At 39.4% G+C, this 15,228-nt stretch overlaps 1 protein-coding gene across 2 annotated transcripts in view; it reads right to left on the bottom strand.

Annotated features, from left to right (window-relative positions):
• The window catches only part of ALDH1A2 (aldehyde dehydrogenase 1 family member A2), a 56,192-nt gene that overhangs the window by 20,635 nt on the left and 20,329 nt on the right, over positions 1 to 15,228 (bottom strand). For both annotated transcript variants that reach the window (XM_009812423.2, XM_009812424.2), the window contains exons 2-6: positions 11,010 to 11,114; positions 10,672 to 10,812; positions 8,931 to 9,060; positions 2,948 to 3,009; positions 82 to 210 (exon numbers count right to left, since the gene is read on the bottom strand). In XM_009812423.2, the coding sequence (XP_009810725.1) occupies positions 82 to 210; positions 2,948 to 3,009; positions 8,931 to 9,060; positions 10,672 to 10,812; positions 11,010 to 11,114 (567 nt within the window). The remainder of the gene's footprint in view (positions 1 to 81; positions 211 to 2,947; positions 3,010 to 8,930; positions 9,061 to 10,671; positions 10,813 to 11,009; positions 11,115 to 15,228) is intronic.

Genomic DNA, 15,228 nt, shown 5'->3' with positions numbered 1-15,228 from the left:
AGCACGTTAAACCAGGCATGTGCTGGTAGTTCCTTCCCCACAAGGGAAGACAGAGACATTATTCCTGTCAATTATTCTTACCTCCTTGATGAGGGCTCCCATATAGAGAGCGCTGAGTGGTGTTTGTTCTGCTGGTTTAATAACTACTGTATTGCCACAGCACAGAGCTGGAGCAATCTTCCATGCAAACATCAGCAGGGGGAAGTTCCACTGTAGGAAAAAAATAAAAGTTGATAGATGGAAAAATATTGCAGTGGTGTTTTGTTTTCAAGATGTCAAGCTGCTACCTCACTTATTTCTCAGGCTGCTCCTCAACATAAATCTTGGCCAGCACAAAGTAAGGATTTTTTTTTAATTACTGCCATTAAGAAAGCGACAACAGTGACCTTTTAGTTCTTTCTCTCCTGTTCAAAGTACAGCCCCCCACCCGCAGTCTTCATAAAAGAATCTTCTGTTATCTGTTAATTTTTTTAGTCACAGCTTTCTATTTTATTTACTGTTTTGCAATTGGCACTTTTAATTCCCCCATGACAAATAGTTCTTGCTTCTGATACATTTGGAAAGAACTGTTTGTTCATGCTGAAGAATTTTTGGATGTAAATTTCCTATCCCTGAATACATCTTAAGATACAAAATTTATACTCAAAATTATATAATCCTTAATTGCTGGGACTACAATAAAAAAATCCATGAATGTCAATGCTCAGTCAAAGAATTTCATTTTCTTGAAGACTTCTTACTGAGCGATTTATATGGAAGACATTAAAAGAACAGTAAAAAACAAGTTGAGAAACACTCTTTGCTGATAAATTTTGTATCTTTAATTTCAACTTCATTTAACTGCAGCAGAAGATGTAGTGAATTGTATTAGTTTGATGCACAAACAAGTTGTGGATAAAGGTAAGAGTAACAAGCCTTTCTGCATCAAGGCCTGATCCTAACAGGTTAAGTGGATAGTCCCGCTGATTTCAGTGGAAATGCCAGAGTAATAAAATAAGTGCGTTAGCATACTCAGTCTTATAACTACATATAATAATCTCCTTTGGAAAGAAAATAGAAAATACCAGTCACAAAGAGTCAGCCACTGGCCAGAACATGTTATTGCCTGATGTGTATCAGCTGCCACTCTCATGGACATCTCTCTAGCCTCTGGCTAGCTTGAAAAAATACACAACTGTCTTTCCTTCACTGAACACTCAATTTTTTACTCCCTCAGTTGTTTATAAACTCTGGAGACAAAGTGATGTTTTAATTCCATCTCCAGTATATAAACCTGGGAGGGGAGCTATAGGGCCAACAGTGTGCTGACAGCCTGCACTTCTAATGGTATTGCAAGGAGAGCTCTGACGAGTTTTTATAGGGTAGTATATAGCCCTGTTTATGCTACAAAGCTGCCAAAGAGCATATGTTTCGATGGAAGCTAGGATGTGAAAGAGGATGAGGAGTTTAGTGTTAGGCTTGCTGTTTAATTTTATTTTTGTAATAAGATATTTGCTAGTGTAATGGCTAAGTGCATGCAGTGGCCCAGGGGCTGTGTACTGGCATGCTCTATGACTGGTAGCTGTGGAGGAAATATGTAACAGATTAGCAGCAGTGTTAGAATAGATGCATATGACACCCATGTTGAAGTTTCGGAGGACAAACTTGGGGGAAGAATGAACAAATATGGTAGACGACTGGGTACCCTGAACAAAGAGTTTTACAAATCTAAACTAAATAAATCCTGCTTTTGGCATGATCTTCAGCCCGTGGCGAAGTTTCTGCAACAGATCTGCCAGTTAAGCTCAATGAGACAAGCCTAAGAGATGTCTGGCAACTTTGGGGTTTAGATGTTGGGGTTGTCGTTTTGCAAATGCTTATCCATGTGCTTGGCTGAAGAATGGGGGCAGATTCATTCATAAGGACCAGTCACGAGTCAAGTTAGGAGAGTGCGTAGGTGTTTGCAGGACGGGTGTAGCCACAGACTCTCTGAGTCCTTTCCGTGTTTCTCTGAGTTTCTACAGAGTGCCAAACACAATAGCCACCCCTTAACAAAGACATGAAAAAACAACAAATATAAATAGGGAAGAAGGGCTTAACATCGTTAAAGTAATCTTTTCTGGCTGCTCCTCTTTTAATGGAATTGCTGCATGTTGTTGTTTCGTGGCTTTGTGGTTAACATGAACAAAATAAAAAAAAAAACCATCAACAAAAATTTCAGAGAATGTCCTCATTAGTTCCCCAGTGCTTTGTCAAGGAAAAAAGCTTCCACGCAATATTTTAATAGCTACATGGGAGCCTCCCATTGAAATTTCTGCCAAAGCCGGTTAACTGGTTCTTCTGAAAAAGTTAGCTTCTCAGTGTAATTCCCATGCAGGGTTCAGCAAGAGTATATTAAGGATGTATATTGGGGTATAGGGGGAGTATTAGATTTGATGAAATGCTGTGTTTCTCTCTCATAACAAACATTTCGTGTCTTTTATTAGCTACACAATGTTAATTGTAATGATATGTCTCCTGGAGTTTCCTTTTCTTTTCCAGCCTTGTAAAAGAAATAGCAGGAAAGAATGGAATTAAAATGCATCACAGTCTCCCAGGAACTGAGGAGCCTGTTAAATCACAGTAAAAACTAAATAAATAAAAAGACTACCACAGCAAAGCATCAATTTTCCATAAGTTGTGTGAACATCCATAACCACTGACAGCATATTAACACTGTGTTTTGCTTTGCTTGTTTTAATCATGAGAATTCTATGACTTGAGAACTTAACTCCTAATAACAGAACCTAAACCCTATTAGCATGTTCAAATAAGCATTTGCAGGGAGGCTGTTAAAGATATGTCAACAATATGAGCTCAGCTTTTTTCGTAATGGAAAACACACATAGCTGAGGACCGTGTTTTATGTGTCTTTAAAGAGAGCTGGTTCAAATGAAAATAAATAGAAAGTGCTAGTAGAGATACTCACAGGGATGATCTGTCCACACACTCCGATGGGTTCGTGTCTTGTAAACGTAAAATAATCTCCATCTGAAACAGATGAGCATGGTTACTCTCAAGTGGAGTTTGACTTGGCAGAACAAAAAAAAAAAAAAAAATGGGGGGGGTGGGGGAAGCTCTAAGGATCAGCCTTTGATGGCAGTAAAAGAAATAAAGAAGTCATGGAAATGTTTTTTCATGAGCCAGCATGGGAAACCTAGGTTCAGGAGCAACCTAATTGTTCTTTCTGTAGAACAAAGGAAGCAGGCATCCCATCAGAAAGCAACCTGCTTTGTTCCTTGGGAAAGAGGACAACCTGTACTGCACAAAAAAGGGCAGTAGCAAGGAAACCATTTACTGGCCTCTGCTGATTTCGGGGTGAGAGAAGTGAAGGAAGAGTCACAAAGGCAATTTCCTGAAAGGCATGACTGGAACACAGCAATATAAAGGTATATATACGAGCAGATGTGGGATAATAGAGTAACATACATCTCTCTCATCTTCCATTGAAGACACAGACAGTTTGAAGTAATGGAATGATATACCATGATCTGTAGGTGTGGAATGAAGAGGGGAAGCCTGTAACTGATGTGTAATTGAGCATAATTTACTGCAGAAGACAACACTAAGGGGAATACAGGGGTCATCATACAGCCATGCTCTGATAGCTGACTTGCAGAACAAGGCCTGTATCAGAAATGGCCTCAAGCTAAATAGGCAGTCAGTTTCAGCTGACAGGGAAAAGTTGGGTGCAGCTAGAAAACAAGACAACAGAGAGTAAGAAAAGTTTTCAAAAACCTTTTGGACAAGGTAGAGCTGAATAAATAAGTGAAGGGACCAAGTCATTGGGAACTTGGAAATCATGGGCTTTTCTCACTGCACTTTTGACAGAAATAAGCATATGGACTAAGAAAGATCCTAACAACAAAGATGCAGGAAGAACAGACTGCATGTTCACAAACAGCAGGTGTGGATGGTATGAGGCTAAAGGGAATTACTTAATTAACTCTGATCTGGTAATTATTTTTTAAGGTCCTGATGAACAAAAAGGCCAAAAAACTCCAGGGGTGAGACGTATCATTAGTTAAAGTGAGTGCTATGCCAGATCTGCAGTCCTTAACTAAAGCACTGTTGAGCTCAGGGCAGTCTGAGTCAGGTCATGAAATAAACAGATCTGTGATTTGGGGGTCAGGCCTGTGGTCTGTGGGGACCTTTCACATGGCCTGGCCTGCTCAGAGCAGCAGGCCTCTGTGCTGGCTCATTTTGCACAGCTGGTATAAGTGACTGTCATGGGGGCTGATGGAGTTCATGCTCTGTCACAAAGCTGCATCGTTGTTGCTGCTTCAGCACTTGCCTGTGGTCTGGGAGTACATGCTGAGGTTATACATGCTGTGGGATGATGTAGGTTTCTTCCCAGTTGGTAAAGAGCAGAAAAATGACCTGCTCTGTGTGGGGACTGGTTAAGGTACTGTCTAACCATCAGCTTTGTTAGTGTGCTTGGCCTGCATCTGTGCAAAGTAGATTTACAGCACTTTTGTACCTAAATTAAGTCTTGTAGCTGTTTATACTAGCCCAGGCTCAAACCACCTCTAAATTTAGGTCAAATGTTTTTCAGTGAGGCTACAGCTGAGGGAAGGGCTATGCTAAAGGCATGAGCTGAATGTGCCCCTTGGCCTGTAGTGCTTGGTCATCTAGAAAAAATTGAATCTCTTTTCTTAGAAAAATAATTTCAACTAAGTATGTGATAATGATGAGAAGGTTACCTAGGCTCAATCACAGGAGATGATTTACCAGGATAGGAAATGGTCAGATGGAGGAAGGGAGTAAGAGGAGGAGAGAGTACAGTGCTTTTGCTCCCATTGTCACTGTCCAACGCAGGGGTATGTATGTGCTTTCCTTCACATGGTGTGAGAGCATGCGGGCAGCTGTGGCCTCCACCTCATTCAGTCCAGAGCTGCAGCGAGCCTTGTTCAATATCGGGGAAAGACCTAACTTCACAACGGAGAGTACATTTTGGGAACCTGCTGCAATGTCCTGTACTATACATCTGGTAACAATAAATGGGTTAATCCATAAAGCTTCTTAGGTTTAAGTAAAGACTTCAACTTGAATTTGATTAGAAATAACTTATTTTCAGGTCTGCTTATTTCTGTACATCTACTTTACAGGATTTGCTCAGTAGAAACCTAAGCTAGAGTAGCTAATACACATCAGCTGGGGGCCAAATACAGAACAATGATGAGAAAGGTAACAATAGTCTGCAACCAAGACAAGGGACAGAACAGAGGAAACAAAGGAGGGAGGGAGAGAGAGAAAAGAGATTCACATCAGGAAAAGGAGGAAGAAAATAGTTGATCTGTCAGTTTGCTCTGCATTGACAAAATGTCATTGCACCGTTTTGATTTCTAGATGCTTAACAACTTCCCAGGGGAGATGAGAATATTTGTTTCACAAACTGAGATGATCAGTTTGATTTTCTGGGTTATCTTATCTTTCACAGATGCTAGCAGTGGTTCACAGACCATAGGAAGAATCATCAGACCAGACAGAAGTAAAGTAGAAGTCAAAATACAGAGCAATATATACATGCAAAACTGTCTGTGTGCTCAAGAGGCACGTAGAGGAGTCAGCTAAAAATACCAGCTTGTACTTGGTAGTACTGTGAGAGGTGGATTCTCAGCCAGAAGGACGGTGACAACATAACAGTAACACAGTTACGTTAGCACTGTCTGACTTTAGATTGTCACTGCATAATCATTGCCACATGTCTGCGTGCTTCATAACATAAAGTTATAGATAACCTGAACCTGCTTGCCAAGTGAGACAAATGGTGGTTAATGCTACCAAATGTAGGCAGAACGTTTTTTCTGCAGAGCAATACCTCCCATGCAGAGTTGTTTGTCCTGCTTTCTTCCACTACACTCTCGACAGCTGCCCTTTTTGACACCTACTTCCAAAGTTCATCATCCACAGAGTTACTGTTAAGATGGGATTTTTGAGGTTGCTTTCTAACAATATGTTTGTGAACGTATGTGACTTAAAGTTACTCAGAAGCTTCAGATGCCTCTGGACAGGCCCAAGATGTATCTAAAAGCCACCTTGTCCATAATGTAAAATAAGCTGTTACCATGGCAAAATAACTCAAGATCAATGAATTGAATCACTTTTTCTGAACAGTGAGCATAAAAAGCTCCCCTGTGCTCAGAAATTGAACAGGAGACTTTTAAAACATTTTAGAGTTTTAAGATTAGTTTATACAAGTCATGCTAATGACACTTATTCTAAGATGCTGTTGCTAGTGACTGTTACTCTTGGCCTTCTACTAGCTGGCATCGAGAAGAACATTGCCTGAGAGGGATCTGACAGTGTGATCCCCCATCCAATCCAAAAAATTTGTCTTAAAAGTTTTTTTTTAATATTCTCAGCTGATGTAAACTGTCATTCTTCAGTCCTCACTGATATTAATAGAGCCAGATCAATTTGCAGCTGCTTAGCACCTGGCCCAAAGTTTTTTATTTTTTAATCAGAAAGCAAGCCCCATTTATCCAGGGATCTCACTTTGGGACAGCAATACCTTCCACAGATGTGTTTGCTCAGATTTCCATCAGGTGTCTCCGTCACGGATATTTTATTTGCATAACAATCATAATACAGTCACATGCCTCATATAGCAGAACACAGCAAACAAGTGGGTGAGGAGACCCAAGTTGGTTCTTTAAGCTGTATCATATCATATATTGATTTAAAGATACTTTTTTGTTTGCATTTAGTTTATTAGTTTAACAGTTTCTAGTCTAGCCTCATTCTGTTTTAATTTAAATCATCAAGGCTTTACGCATGGGAGGAAGCAAAGGGCAGTTTGAAGGTTTTAGCAGCTCTGGGACCAGAAGGAATGTGACTGTAAAACGCACTGTTCTTCTTCTACTTGTCTATCACTTGCCTATTTTTTAGAGGAAAAGAAAACCTCAACAGAAACAGATGAAAGATTGGGAGGTTTCAGATTTATTAGCACACTGAACAGAAAGAGGAGGAGATTTAATAGGGTTTTTATTTTGTTTTTGTTGTCTTGTTTGCTTTCCCCTGATGAGCTGATGGTAGGTGCATGTAAAGAGCACCATTGTTTAACACTGGCCTTGCTCTAAAATAGCTTTATGAGAGTGACGAATTTATGGTGTGAAACTAGAGGAATACAGAGGAGGTTTAGACCAAGAGGAAGAACTAATTGATACCCTGAAAATCTGTGAATGGACTTATGATTCTACGCTACTGATAACTGTGTTTGTTAGCACCGAAGTTTGCATTTAGGAAGGCATGCTGAAAACGTGCCTTCCTCTCCCTCAGCGTAGCCTACCTCACTGAAAAAAATCAGAGTTTTCATTTGATACACTACTTGAGGACAAGAATAAGCAGAGAATATTTATTCTCCTTAACCTGGCAATGACTTTTGGTGACTGACCTAAATTCTGTGTACCTGCAGGGCTGAGTGAGAAGGAGGCATTCACTGACCAGGGAGAAAGGGATTAGGGAACAGGAAATTTGCTGAATATATGAATTTATGGTATGCTCTGCACTTTTGCATGGTTAAATGTGAAGTGCAAAGAGCAAAACCAGGGTTTATGAAACTCAGCCTAAATGACTGTGGAAATCTTCCAGAGTCCTTACAGGAGAGAGAGTCTACACCTGAAATATTAATATCGTCATTTCTTTGGTGAAAACATACTGGTGATGATAAACATCAGTCAGTACACACTGCAGTTTTAATAAGCTGAAACACCATGATGCGTAATGCTGCAATAAGAGTTACATGATCAGTTTTCCTCCTGAAAATTTTGGGGCCACATTTTCAATTTATCTGCTTGCCTAACTTTGATAGTTTTGTGCTTTGCTGTACAGAGGCAAGCTAGTGTACTGCAAATATCATGTTACATAATGCAATTTTATGGAAATAGATGGGCAACAGCAAAATTAATTTACTTGTGAGTGTGCCTTCCTGGTCTCATTCAGTAAAGTATAATGAACATGCATGAGCAATGAACAGAGTGCACCATGAAGCCAAAAAGAACCCATAGAATAAATGTTGGTTTTCCTTACTGTTTTTCCAAAGATTTATTTTATGCAGGTAAAAGATGAGTACGTTTCTCTTAATGACTGCACCTGCATAGAATAATTCTTTGCTATCGTGTGCCATTTTGCATAATTATAGCAGTTGGTACATCTAGTCCAGACTGCAAATGAATATGTTCACAATAGAAAATGCAGCCTGTATTTGATAAACAGCTGGGAGGGAGAGGCAGGAGGAAGAGACTTGTTAAATAAAAATAACGGTAAGGATTTTTTCTTTTCTTATCTCTTTAGCAAAAAATAAGAGCAGAATAACTAATTTCCTAGCACTCACAAAGATTTATCTCATACATACAATATAAAACTCACCCCACTGAATAATTTGAAGAAGCATGTATGACAAAATCTATCTGACACATTTGTACAGGTGTCTACAGTAACATTATAAACTGTCTCAAAGTATAAATGAATTTGGATCCAGTGTTAGTCCTAAGTAAAATGATTTGCATAGGCAGTAAGAAGACATACATAAACTAGATATATACATAAGCATACCATTTCTTAAACAGACAGCTCACACTATTTTCTTGTGTTCCAAGGCATTTGTCAGGCTTATACTGCATCCATTTTTATAAGCGTAACAATATTTAAATGTAGGTATTGAGCTATCTCCTTCTCAGATTAACACATGCAAAAGAAACAAAACACTCTTTGGGATGTGCATGTAGGGCAGAACAATAGCAGGTCATCTAGTCCAGCCCTTGCTGACTTTTAAACAGTTGCTTCGGTAATGTACTACTCGCTGTAAGACCAAAACAAGGTTCTCTTCTCCCTTTCATGAAGCTGTAATCTATTAAGCCATTTGGCCATGAGAAGGTTTAGGTGCATACCTGTGCTTTAATCCCCCTTACCTACAGGAATGGTCATTCCATGGATTTTGTCTGCCCAGCCAGCGTAATACCTCAGGGTTTTTATGACTCCCTGAAGATCTACATAGAAAGCTTGCAAGAAAGGTTTGCCGCTGTTCAGTGATTCCATAGTCTAGAGAACAAGAAAAAGTTAAGAGATATAAGCACAGCAGCATTTTTAGACTATTGTACTGAAGTATTCACTGTCTTGACAGCTCTTCAATCATGACAAAGATTTTAATGAAGAACAACCAATTACGCCTTGGCATAGTCTTAACCCAGAAGGTTCAGAACAACTATCTGATCCCCTTAGTTACTTGTTTTTGCAAATGTAAACAAAAAACATTTTCCTTAAAAAAAATCTGGTTCCTTCTGGGGTATTCTGGGATGACTGTGATTTTAAGACCATGTGCATGTGTGTGTGTTTGTGCATCTGTCTGTCAGTCTTGTGGGTTTGTGTGTGTATCCATATGCATGTACATGTGCCTGTGTGTATTTTGGACCTAACAGCCACTGTGTTTGGTCCAGATATATAAATGCTAAATTGCTTTAATCAGGAGCCAAGATAAAAAAAGCCTGTCAAACTAGGTTCTGTTATGTTTATGATAACAGCTGAGAAGGGGCTCCTTGTAACCCCATATTAATGATCTGAATCCATAAAGAGAAGAATGGACATATCCCTCTTTATATAATTGATGTGAATATAAAAATTTCTCTATATGGCTGCCAAGACTCCTGCTGAGGTCTGAGATATCTATACTGAACAGTCAGTTTATTTATTGCCATCAAATAAACAAACTCTCCTCTAGGGAAGCTCATAAATTAACAAGCTAATGTCCTTATTTTTAAGTTCATATTCCTATTTTTAAAAGTATCTTATAAGCTATCCTCTTAGGGGTTCCTAAGATCATTTAGCAAAAAGAATCCAATAAAATATCCTAAGATGTTGAGTAGCTTAACTCATTCTCAACAGCTGTCTAATAGAAATCATTAAGAATGGGCAAAGTACGCCCATGTGTAACACAGCAACCATCAAATGAGTTTGTATAGAGAAGAATGGAGGCCTAATTCTGCACTGACTTATATCCCCAAGAGCAATTAATGGCATTGCCTGCAGTGCAATTCAGTAAAGAACTTGACTCTAGAAATAAAAATCAAATGACAGGCAGAGTAAACTTGATTTGCTGTGCACTTCCTTCTCCCTGTGGCGATTTTACAGTATACACTGGTGGTAAGATGATTTAAGTGTTGACAAAGCTGGAATTAAGATGTTCACCAGCTTAGTTAAAAGCACTTGACATGCGGAAAACAACGTTAACAATGCCACCATTTAGATGGCTTCATATGTGAGTGAAATAGTGCAGTACCCAGAATTCACGTTACCAGTTGAGTGTCAGTAAGCATTTCACCTGCCATTTCATTAATATCTGCACAAATCACTTCACTCAGTGTTCCATTTTTTTTATTTTAGACAAGTTACAAACGCGCATAACAAGCATACCCGTGTATGCACACCCATTAATTTGTCTGATGTCCAATTTAAAGCTCATTTGAGTCAACTGGAAGACTCTTGTTGACTTGTATGAGCTTTGGATCAGATCTTAAGAAGACAGTCAGCCATCTTAGCCATCAAGCTGAGTGTCATTTTCAAATATAATTCATATTAACACATTTATGAACTAATTTGCTCTCAGAATGTAAAACTGACAGGTGATTTGACTGTTGATTTTCATGTGCCACTTACAGCAAGAATTGCCCTGTCTCTTTCGACCAAGTCTGCTAGCTTATCCAAAAGATGGCCTCTTTCCGATGCATCCATTCTCCTCCAAACTGAACCTAGAGAAAAAGCAAGGCGAGCTGCCCTCACTGCTTTGTCCGTATCAACCTGTCAAGAAGGAAGAAAAAAACCAAAGGCACCGAGGTAAATAACATTACCAGGCTTATGAAATTTGCTGTTGTACAGCCTTAGTCACATGATGGGTTTTGGAACTGTGATCAATAAAAGAACTGTCCAACAGTGCTATTCTGGAGCTGTTCCTTTGATCTGTTTATACATTTCTACCGATTCACGGGATGCATTACCTTGTCAGCTTCCTGGATCTCACAGATCTGCTCTCCTGTTGCTGGATTATATATGGGGAATATTCTCCCACTTTCAGAATTTTGCCACTCATTATTGATGAAAATCTAGAAAACGAAGAAAAGTCATCAGTCCTCCTGCATGAACAAACAGTAATGTATATAACAACAAACTCCTGGGAAAGGCTCCAGATTCTAATACAAAAGAGTTGAAACTTATTTATGCCTGTGAAAATCAGTTTTCAAGAGTTCAGTCTAAAGGTCAGCCCCTGATGTCTTTCTGTATTCTGTGGCAGTGTCACTATAGAAGCAATATCAAACTCTAAATAACTTGGTTGACATTCAAATTTGGTTCAGAAACCGTAACAAACTAAAAAAAGAAATACCTGTATCAGAGAAAAAGCCTTGAAACTGCTGGAGACAAGACAAGGATTTGGAGTAATCATTCAATTCAGTAAGTAAACATTTGGTCACTGATACAACCCAGTCAAGGCTGAATAATCTCAAACATCACAGTTCATCAATACACAGTCAGTTGATTATGGCTACAGTGATGGCTTGCAGCACAGAATTAACTTGCTTATCTGCTTGGAACAATGGAAATTGTTAAATTCTCTCAGTGTTGACATCATTTTAATTGTCATGAGCAAACTGAATTTTAAAGGTGCTGACAACAGCTGTCTTCAGAGAGGTAATGACAAATGAGTTTGTTTAAAGTAGATTTTTACTGGTAGCTGCATACATTCCAGTTATTTTCTACTGAATGACTTTCAAGAACAGGATACAATTATTTATTAGCAAATATGAATGAAGTCACTCTAGGAAAACAACTGAGTGAAAGGTTTTCCAGGTATTCAGACTCTTCCTGTCCTTGAAATCTTTCTAAGAACGGAAGTGTTCACAAAGTCCAGGCACCACATGGGTTCCCTGGAGTTCAGGTATCAATATTCTTTTCATTGTATTCCATGAAATACAACTTTAAATGTGTTAAGGGGAGGTTCTGGCCTCATTGAAGTCAATGGGAATTTTACCACTGACTTCATTGGAGGCAGGAGTTCATCCCTAGATAGAAGGAATGTTCACCACCCTTTTTTGCATGCGGGGTTAAGTTGTGTTTATAGAGACAGGGATCTTTCTCTGGATAAAGCAAAGCAAAGCCCCATACCCCACACAGATCCTACGACTGTGGATGAGTAGAAAGCTGAGGGATCCTTTGAAAGATTCAGGAGTCTCAGTTCCAATCAGAGATATTCAGGTGGCAGAAACTGGCCTATCTTTTTAGGTCATGGCTATGGAAAAAGAATCAATGACACATTAAGTATCGGCCCAGTTTCCTCACAGAACCACCACAGATGCTGGGACAAAAACCTGTCCCACTGATGAGGCAGACTAAACATCACAAACGACTTGTCCAGAGTAGTACTTTGCCACCTCTTTAATCTTGCACTTTCTGCTGTCTTACTACCATGCAATAAAGAAGCTGTTACCTTTGTACTGGTACATGGCTCAGGTCAGCCAGACGAGCTCAGGGAGATGATGGAAGACAGTTTGTATGTAAGGACTTTGCTTAAATGGTGTCAGGTTGTTGGTGCCTTTTTTGTTTGTTTTCTTTATAGCAAAGTTTGATGTGGCAAAACAAAGACAAAAAAATTACATGTTTTTCCTGTGGAAATGAATAGAACATAGCACCTGTCTTTTCTAGTCAAAGAATGGTGTGATATGATTATAGATCAGCTGCTGATTTTTCAGGCTTGGAATAGCACAATGGGGATAGCCACACCAGCCTGCCAACTAAATAGTTTAAAATTTACTCTAATTTAAGTGTTTACAACTTGTCTGATGGCAAAAAAAGCATCAGCATAAAAATGCTGGGTGTTTAAGGAAAGAGGATCACCAAAGCTTTAACATATCTGGAAGGAAGGGAGGAAGGAAACAAGTAGAGAGCTAATCATAAATTGATGAGAAGAAACTGAGCTAGGAAAAAAAAACACCTAACATTCTTCTGTCAAAAAAAAGCAGCCAAGAGAAAATTCAGTCAGAAAGCTCAAGATGAACAGCTGCAACACCAAAGGGTATAAAATGTCCGTAAAAGAAAAGAACATGTTGTGGACACTGGTGTGCCTGTGCATTTGAAAGAAAGTAAAGAAATTGCACACTCATACTTGCACATGGAGATGTAGATGCATCTGTAGAGTTTTCCGTTACCAGACATGAGCTTGCTCATTCTCCAAGCCAAATGGAAGCCATGTAGCTGTGTTCTTCTCAGCAGGGCTTATTAGCTCAGGCTCGGTGCCACACTTAACTGCAGTGACATAGCTTCTGGTTCAGAGCTGACTCATGTCCAGCTGACTGAGGGCATGGGCAGAAGGAACCTGTGCCTGCCTGGAAGAGACCCTAGTGATAAAAGAACTGTGCATAGAAACCAACAATTACATGTGCTTTTGCTTTTATGAATGCGTTTCCGTTGTGTTTCCTCATCTTCCCTGTGCCTCTAGCCTCAGCCACTTTGCTGTGTGCCCTTCCATCCATTTCAGAGTCTGTCCTTTCTTTACTTTCCCCTCCTTTTTGTTTTGGTTTTCAGAGGTAGCTGAACCCAGGACCTACCGCACCATTACCCATCTGTCACTTTCTTTGCACACTGTATTTATCTTGAACCTGTTCACGTCCTTTGTAAGCTCCTCAGACTGTGGGTGGTGTCTTCCTGCTCAGTGATTACACTGCTTTGCAAATTGAAGTACTGGTCCCCGTTAGGACATTCTGGAGCTAACCCAGCCAAAAAAGATAATGAAAGAATCACCAGTATGATCTCTAGTGACTAACAAATCCTCTGGTGTATCATTAACACTTCCTAGACTGTAAGTGGAACAAAGAAACTCTGCGATCTGTGACCTATGTAGAAGAAGGATTTTACTGTCATCCTTTCCATTGAGTTCAGTGGAGTTAACTCCACGCCCAGAGAGTGTGGGGGTGCGCTGAGGAGGGAGGGGAAGGAAGAAAAGCTTGCAGCTTCACAAGCAGATGGCCAAAGGAGATGCAAGGATGTTTGTTTAATGTTACAGTATGTACATAAACACATAGGTTCCCCGTGTGATCTGTCTTGAAAGAATAAAACAGTTAGGTTGAGTACAAGAACCTGAGAAGTGGTTGGAACTGCAATTCAGTACTCTTCCCTTGTAGAAGTGGTCTGTTCTTTTTAAAAAAGATTAAAAAATATTAACTACATTCTGCTGGGATGAACACGTATCATCAGGTTTGCTAGTACACAGGCCACGTATTTGTTCTTAAAATACATTTCACCATAGGAATAAGAAATAGTTCCTTGGAGTTACAAAGGAGTGTTGCAATTCAAGTTGACTGGAACTGTGAGGTGTATTATTTTATCGAATGCTCCATTTATCCCGCAGATTCAGATAAAGAACAGTAATAGCAAATATTTCAGATAGGACATGGGAAGGATCTATTTGGCATAAAGTTAGAGTTGAAGGCAAAAGAAATTGCTACTGTTAATGGTTAATGTTAGTTTCTTCCTGTTCTACTTTCTATAAACAAGGTATTGCCTACACAAGCTCATTACTGTAAACTGAGCACATTTAAATTGGCAGTAAAATCAGAGTATTTACTCTAGTGCACAAATAAAGTACCTAGTCCCATGTTTTGGAACAGTTTCAAGTCTTGAAATGCAGCAGCTGGCGGCTTTACAAGCAAAACCTTACACTTAAATAATTCACTTTTGAAAGTTTTAGGTGTTCTGTGTCAGGTAGTACCATTCAGCAGATATTCTTACCACCAAGACGCAGATTCTTTTGCAATAAATTTGCATTCACAGGGGCTTTTATAACTCTTCGAGCACTACTGACTCCAATGGCTGTTGATTAAGCGTATATATCCTGTACATTTAATCTGACTTTCATTATGGCCACTTCGTAAAAATGCCATGAAATGGACAAGCGATGACACATTGCAAGAACAAGGAATCCCTGCAAAGGCTCAAATTGGGTTTTTTTCTGCCTTATTTATAGTGACCATGGTAAAGGCTAACTCTAAATCAGGCAGAATATTTGACAGCAAATGTTCCTATCTATGGATTATATATAACCCATCCTAAACACCAGATGAAAAAGGGGTAACCCTAGAAAAAACGAAGGGCTTGCTTCCATGTAAATCATGCTACAAATTGGACAACACCCAGTGAGTTCATTGTTCAACCTCAATTGTGAAGGCT

Source organism: Gavia stellata, chromosome 13, assembly GCF_030936135.1.
Source record: "Gavia stellata isolate bGavSte3 chromosome 13, bGavSte3.hap2, whole genome shotgun sequence".
In the NCBI taxonomy this organism is placed as follows: domain Eukaryota; kingdom Metazoa; phylum Chordata; class Aves; order Gaviiformes; family Gaviidae; genus Gavia; species Gavia stellata.
The sequence above is the reverse complement of the archived record's forward strand: the minus strand, read 5'-3'. Positions and strand labels throughout refer to the sequence as shown.